The following is a 7,358-nucleotide window of genomic DNA, read 5'->3' as shown; positions in this document are numbered from 1 at the left end:
TTCTAGGAATGCGTTCCCTTCCTCCTCGACTCCGGTGTCTGCGTGGTGTGATTGTGTACCCGCCTGTGCCGGCGCCGAAACCCGTCCAATAGAAAAGACCTATCAAGGACGGTGATTTTTTTTTCCGTCCCTTTTGCCACCGCCCACTCCCGACAAGCAGACAACCTAGACAGTTCCCCGGACTTGTCTTACTTTTCCATTTCCTTCCACCCAGCCAAACCCCCCCGCTCGCAACGCGAACGGACGCCGGAAGACCCCACGAGCATGCGCGACCACTGCGAGCATGCTCAGTAGCTCGCGCGGCGTTCTGGAGCTTCGCCGCGCGGTGGCCGACGCGGAGGTTTCCGCGACTGCTGCGGGAGCGACAGGAAGTGAAGCGGCCCGGCCGGGCGACCGCGGCGGCAGAAACGGCAGCGGAAGGGGCGCTGCGGCCAGGACGTCGTCGACGGGGGTGGACGAGGGGTCCGAGAGCGGAGAGGATTCGCCCTCTCGGAAGCCGGATCCCGAGCCGGGCAGGATGGATCATCACCAGCCAGGGACTGGTCGTTACCAGGTGGTGAGTTCCTGCGTCCCCGCCCCGGCCTTCTGCGCTGCCCAGGACCCCAGAGCTGCCTCCCGCCGTGGACCCGGGAGTCCCCTTCCTCCGGCTAAAAACTGCCTAATTCTTCTTTTTTTTCTTCACACCTTTCCTTGTGGAGCTTGTCTCTGACTCCTTCGAGACCTTTTCCTCTCAACCCAAGGCTCCTACTGCCTCCCCATCCCTCACCCAAACCCTATATTTGGCTGTAAGATACCCTTCTTCCTCCCCCTTCCTAAAACTTCTATTTGTTTTACTTCTCACCTTCTTGGTCATTTCCTTATTTCCTGACCCAGTCACTTCTGAGATATTTCCAGTGGATTGTCTGCTGGAAATGGTGCTGAGTTCACATACCTGCTGGGAAGAGGATCGCCGTCAAAAATGGAGCGGGTAGGGGGGGAAGGAGATGTAAGAACGATGTAGGGTGGGATGTGGATTCGGTGAAAAATGTGGGTTGAAAAATTGTGTAACTACGGAGAATAGTGGTGCTGATCTGTGTCTTCAGCTCTAGTTAACCTTGCCGTTTTGCCCTGTCCCTTTTTGTTCATTTTCAAATTTTATTTCTGGTCTCAGTTGGGGGGGGGGGGAGGCAGGAGAGGAAACAGGTTTTGCTAGAAAAAATGCAAATCCTGTTTGAAAATTATTTTTCACTAAATACAGGGTTTTCCAGTTCAACCACACAAATCTTTGTATGTTAAAAGAGTGAAAAGTGTCCCTCTACATTTTCAGTGTCAGTTTCTCTAATGTAGTTTTTCCTGTAGTCTTAATTCTGGTAGTGTCGTTGGAGATTTCTAAACCCTCTTTAAAAAATGGGCTCAGCAATAGTTGACTGTTTGGTTGTAGCTAGGTAGCATGTTATAAACTTTCATGTGGTAATTAAACCATTTCACTAAGGAAGAATAGGAAAGGATTAATATGTAGCATTGATGGTGCAATTAATAGTGCTGTTTGTGAAATTTTGCAGATGTAGATATATTAGTGCAGATTTCACCTCTCAAATATGTATTTGCAAACGTGAGACTTAGTTACGAACAAAGAATTCCTATCAATAGGTGCATTTTGACGAATACGAACGAAGGCTACTGAAAGATGAAATTCCAGTGTATGCAGTTGTGCATTTGTCTAAGATACAAGCTCATGATGCTTCCATTTCATCTGGTTTACATCCTGTAAACCTTCAAATGATCTATGTTGAATTTTGTGAAAATTTATCTATTTTCAGAACGGTTTAGAAAATATTGCTGCCACTGTGGAAGGCATTTTTCCCTTTCCTTTCCTTTCCTTTCCTTTCCTTTTCAATGTTTATACTTTTGAGAGAGAGAGGGATGGAGGGAGGGAGGGGGAGGGGCAGAGAAAGCCGGAGACACAAAATCCAAAGCAGGCTCCAGGCTCTGAGCTGTCAGCACAGAGCCCGACACGGGGCTTGAACCCACAAACCATAAGATCATGACCTGAGCTGAAGCGGCGTGCTTAACCGACTGAGCCACCAAGGCGCACCCCTGGATAGTTTTTTTTAAAAAAGACCTTCTTTTTGCAGATGTTAGCTAAAATAAAATGCAGAAAATATTGAGTACTCTTTCCAGTGTCTTTTTTCTAATCCCTTTCTTTTCTTATTTCTATTTGTTCCCTTAATGGCATTAGCTTTATTTGAATTCTTTCTCGTTGGGGTTTTGTGTGTCAGAATCAACTGTGTTCTCATACACAAGTCACTACTCAAAACATTTTTAACTGATGTAGCTGTGTCTTAAAATAATTTGTTACAGTTGCTTTCAGTAATTATGACTAGTTGAGATTTGACTTAATTATTACTAAAAAAATGTTTTTCTGACATCAGTGTATTGAAATTTACCCAGTTTTAAGATATTTTTTTCTTTTTCTCTACAACTCCTTTTGCAACAAATGGGTATTGCATACCCGCCCCCGCCCCCACTCCCCCACGCCCACCTGGAGATGTGTCCTACATAAACTTTGAAATAGACTTTGAATGGGTGGAAGCATTCCTTCAGAGCAGAGGGCAAAAATTGGTTCTTGTAAAGATACTACTCCTGGTAGGATATCAGTTGTTTTCTTTGTAAGGCAAAATGTTTGAGAATCTTAGCATAGTTTAAATTTGGATTTTAATTCCTGTTGGTTTGTAATTACATAGCTATTTCATCTGTCTAGTATAACTCTGGGTTTTATTGAGGATGGCCTGATGAATAACTATATCTAGGTATTCTGAAGAAGCAGCTGAGTTGTTGACTATTAGACTATTTGGGGACAAGTCTGCAGCTCTGGATTATATGATGAACACAACTGCTGTGTAATTGTCTTTACTCAGTTTTTTTGAAAACTCTGGAATGATTAATAAATTATTGATCAGTAAGTAATTTCAGTTGTTAAATGTTAAGAGCTAAGTAGGAGACAGGCAGATATGCTTAGGAGTACAATCGTCTGTAATGTTAATTTATCTCTTATTGATAGAGTTAAAATTTAGGTTTCCATATTGGAAAGTTAGTGGTGATGACCGTCAGAATGACTCACGACCATTAACCAGTGTACAAGTTTAATGTGGAAACAGCTTTTTCTGTGATGTCTTCTTCCTTTCCGTTGTTATACGAGTCTGAATTTTGTTAGGTAAAGCAGTGGATAATAATGTAGAGCTACAAAAGCCTGAATTATTACCCTTCTCATTTTAGAAAAAGCTAGATATGCTATATGGTTTCCTTGGGTTACGGGATTAAGTTTTGTTTGGTAGAAAATGAGCAATGTTGCCAAACTATGTAGTTGTTTTATCTTGGAGTTGTTAGGCCACATTCTAACTTTGATGTTTTCTATTGTAAAGGATTATGTACCTATACCAAGCTGACTACTAAGGTTTCAGAGATGTTCTGTATACAGGTTAAGTTGGCACTGTTGATTGTAGCAGTAGTTTCCCAAACTGTTTTCCAGAATGATGTAATAGATGGTCTTAGAAGATTTATGGCATATATTAGCGTGTTAAAACAAATATTTGCATATTAAAACAATGAGAAATTCTGCAGTAAAGACAATAGTTTAGATATTTAATCTAGCTCTTCCTAAATTTTGATCACAGATTTTTAAAGAAAATTTTGAGATTATATTAACATTTCCAAAATGTTAGTTTTCTGTGAACCTAATGAAGTATTCATACTGTAAAGATCTCGATACTTTGGCCTTGTATTTGGAGAATTAGAGTTGTCCTTGATAAATCAGGGAAGGGAATTAACTGTTGATGGTTAAAAAAACACACATTTTAAAGTCATCTGGGCTTATATTTAGGTTGTGCTGCTTACAATTTGTGAGCTCTTACCTTAGTTAATTTATTTAGCATTTTGAAGCCTCAGTTTTGTCATATCAGTACCTACCTCATAAGGATTATTATGAGAATTATATGTTGTAATATACGTAAAAGATGTAATACAGAGATTGTTACGTGGTAAATATTACGAATAACAAGGTATATAAACTGTAAAGTATTATATATCAGTTTTTGTTTGTGACCACTTTTGTATTTTTTTTTATACAGCAACAGGAATATCAACTACTTCTTTCTTGTTCATGTCAAGTACTGTGAAAAGTCTTAATATTTGATTTTATCCTATTTACAGGCTAAGAAGTTAGTTTGTTAATGTTTCATGGTTACTAGCAGAAAACAGGAGACTCCCAGATGAGAAACAAATAGCATTCTTACTCATAGCACAGCGAGCTGCATGAACGTCAACATATTTGGGTACATTTTCCTTGCACCCACATCCCATTATGGTGATGGGTCTAGATAGATGCACTTGGTGGGTCACAGCACAGGAACTCAGGACCAAGGCTCTAGCACTTTAGCAAGCAACAAACAAGCTAGTTAACCTCTCCCTAGGAGTAGAGTTATGTGCTGTGGTAACCTTGACCTTCTTTGTTGCCTAGGTGACTTATTACAAGAATCCACTCAGTACCAGGAAATAGGTAAGTTTTGCAGACTTTAACACTCAGCAAGAATGTGCACAGACACTTAGGCCCATGGCAGACTGCCATACCCAATAAATAGTACATGTTCTGGGTGAGATAATAGATGGGAATTTTTAGGTGTAGTCATTTACTTTTGTTTTCCATGTTAAGGAAATACGGCAGTCTTTTACCCTATGTTGCTGTCTAGTTTTGCCTTCTTTTCTTGGCCCACCTCTGTTCCTTTGAGCCTTAATTGTTTGTTTCCTTTGAATTTATCAGGATTCTTTGGTTTATATTCTTACCACACCACTTTTACATCATCAGAGTTGCCCATTGCTTAATCCAATAGATACTTTTCAGTTCTCATCTTACTTGATTTCTGTTACATTGACCCTGGGAACCTTATTCCTGAGAGGAAGACACTTTCTATTCTTTACTTTTCTGACTTCTCTTTGTAACTCATTTTGTACTTACTCCTTAAATGTTAATACTTTCTAAGGCATCAACTATTGTAATAGCTTACTTACTACTTTCTTCCTTCATCCAACCATTCTTCAGAATGTCTTTTGCACTGTGTGAGTCCTATTTGTAGAACCTAAATTTTATTTTCATTTCTCTGCTCAAAAATCTTCAGTGGCCTCTTAATTGAATGACCTGTTCCCCACATTTAATATTAAAACTTTAAAATACATATATAGAAATGTTGAAAAATTATACTGTTAACCCCCATATACCAAATACCAATTGTAGGATCTACAGTTGCCAGCAGTTAATTTTTTGTGTTGTATACCTGTCAGTCCATCTTCTTCTTCTTCTTCTTATTTTTTGATGCTTTCAAACTTGCAGATACCTTGCAGTGTACCTCACTGCAAACCACATGCTTATCATTAGCCTAGAGCTTGATATTTCATGGTTCTCTTTCTTTGAGGTTAAAATTAACATAGAGTGAAATGCATAAATCTTATGTCCTTTATTGGATGAGTTGTGACAAATGCATACACCTGGTAAGTCAAGTCACTTTCAAAATATAGAGCAGGGATCAGCAAACTATGTTCCAAGTACTGTTTTGTAAATAAAGTTTTATGGTAACAGCCATGTCTATTCATTTACAATGGCAGAATTGAATATTTGAAACAGGGCTACTGAAGTATTTATTATTCTGCCCTTTATAGAAAATGTTTATTGACCCCCTGATAGAAAACATTACTATTACCCTAGAAAGTTCCTTCATGACTCTTCCCTGTTGATTCCTATTCTCTAGTTGATCGCTGTTCTGATTTTTTTGACTTCAAATTAGTTTTGCTTATTCTAGAATCATATAGCATGTAGTCAGCAAAACTTCTTTCACTCTCTATGGAGTTTTGGAGATTGATCTGTGTTATTGTGTATATCAGTAACTCATCCTTTTTATTGGGGAATAGTTTTCATTGTATAAATTGAATGAATACACTAAAGTTTGTTCATCCATTGCTCTGTTGATGGACATTTGGGTTGTTTACAGTTTTTGGCTATTATGAATAAAGCTGGTAGGAATTTTGTACAAATCTTTTTATGGACATATGTCTTCATTTGTCTTGGGTGGAATAACTGAGTAATAGGGTAGGTGTATGTTTACTTTTATAAGAAACCATCGGACTTTTTTGAGTAGTTGTACTATTTTACACTTCTACCAACAATGTATGAAATTTTGGTTGCTCTACCAACTTCCAAAATTTTGGTGTTGTCAGTCTTTTTAATTTTAGCCATTCTGGTTGACTGATTGGAATTTTGAAGGATAAATTTTTGTTTTTAATGTACAGACAGAATGGATGGGTCTTCTCATACCTCTACAATGCAATATCTTAGCAGTTCCCCCTTTTAATTTTTAAGCACTAACTGCTGTTGTCCAGCAGTACTACTTATTAGTTCTGTAGCCATAATGTATTCTCTCTTTTACTTCCTTGGTTCTACATGTTTGTTTATCGTCTGACATTCTGTACCACACCCCTCTGATTTGTTTGCCTCATAAAATACTGTTCTTAAATGTGAAAACTACGAAACCATAATTGAAAGGTAGGGCAAGTTACTTGTGTCTGTCATCTACATCAAGGCAGAGAAAAGTTGAGAATCACAGTATAGTTATAATGAATCACGTTGTTGTATGTCTTTCTGCTTTCTAGACTGGTGTATTTCAGAGGTGCATCAGGGTTCCTGTGAATGTCTGATTTTTATCTCTTTAAAATAGGTTTTAAACTTATAAAAACTGTAATTAAGGAAATTCGCACTCAAATGTATTTTATATCACGTTTCTATAGCTTGAAGATTAGTATTACGTTATTGTGTGTTGTCAGGGTAATTTGTTTTTGAATGGACGGCATAATTAGTTTCTTTGGCTATTTCTGTGCTTGTAGTGATATTTACTGTAAGTGGGTTACTGATTTGATTAGAGCAGCTCTTTTTTTTTTTTTTTAATTGTGCAAATGAACAAGAAACAACAAGTTTTGGTGAGGACATGGAGAAACAGGAACCCTCGTGCACCGTTGGTGGGAATGCAAACTGGTGCAGTCAGTGGAAAACATTATGGTAATTCCTCAGAAAGTTTAAATAGAACTATCGTACAATTCAGTAATCACACTACTAGGTGTTTATCCTCAAAATACGAAACATTACTTCAGAGGGATGCATGAGTCCCTGTGCTTATTGCAGCATTATTTACACTGGTCAAGTTATGGAAGCAGCCCAAGTGTCCATCGATCGATGAATGGATACAGAAGATGTGGGATGTGTGCGTGCGTGCGTGTGTGTGTGTGTGTGTGTGTGTGTGTGTGTGTGGGTGTGTGGGTGTTCATGTAAATATAAATCA

General features: G+C 38.7%; 1 protein-coding gene across 1 annotated transcript in view; it reads left to right on the top strand.

Annotated features, from left to right (window-relative positions):
- The first annotated feature begins 240 nt into the window (after positions 1-240).
- Positions 241-7,358, top strand: part of NDFIP2 (Nedd4 family interacting protein 2) — a 61,378-nt gene continuing 54,260 nt past the window's right edge. The window contains exon 1 of the mRNA XM_040487275.1: positions 241-556. Within this exon, the coding sequence (XP_040343209.1) occupies positions 284-556 (273 nt within the window). The 5' untranslated portion in view covers positions 241-283. The remainder of the gene's footprint in view (positions 557-7,358) is intronic.

Source organism: Herpailurus yagouaroundi, unplaced genomic scaffold (assembly GCF_014898765.1).
Source record: "Herpailurus yagouaroundi ecotype Mexico unplaced genomic scaffold, PumYag 164, whole genome shotgun sequence".
In the NCBI taxonomy this organism is placed as follows: Eukaryota; Metazoa; Chordata; class Mammalia; order Carnivora; family Felidae; genus Herpailurus; species Herpailurus yagouaroundi.
The sequence above is the reverse complement of the archived record's forward strand: the minus strand, read 5'-3'. Positions and strand labels throughout refer to the sequence as shown.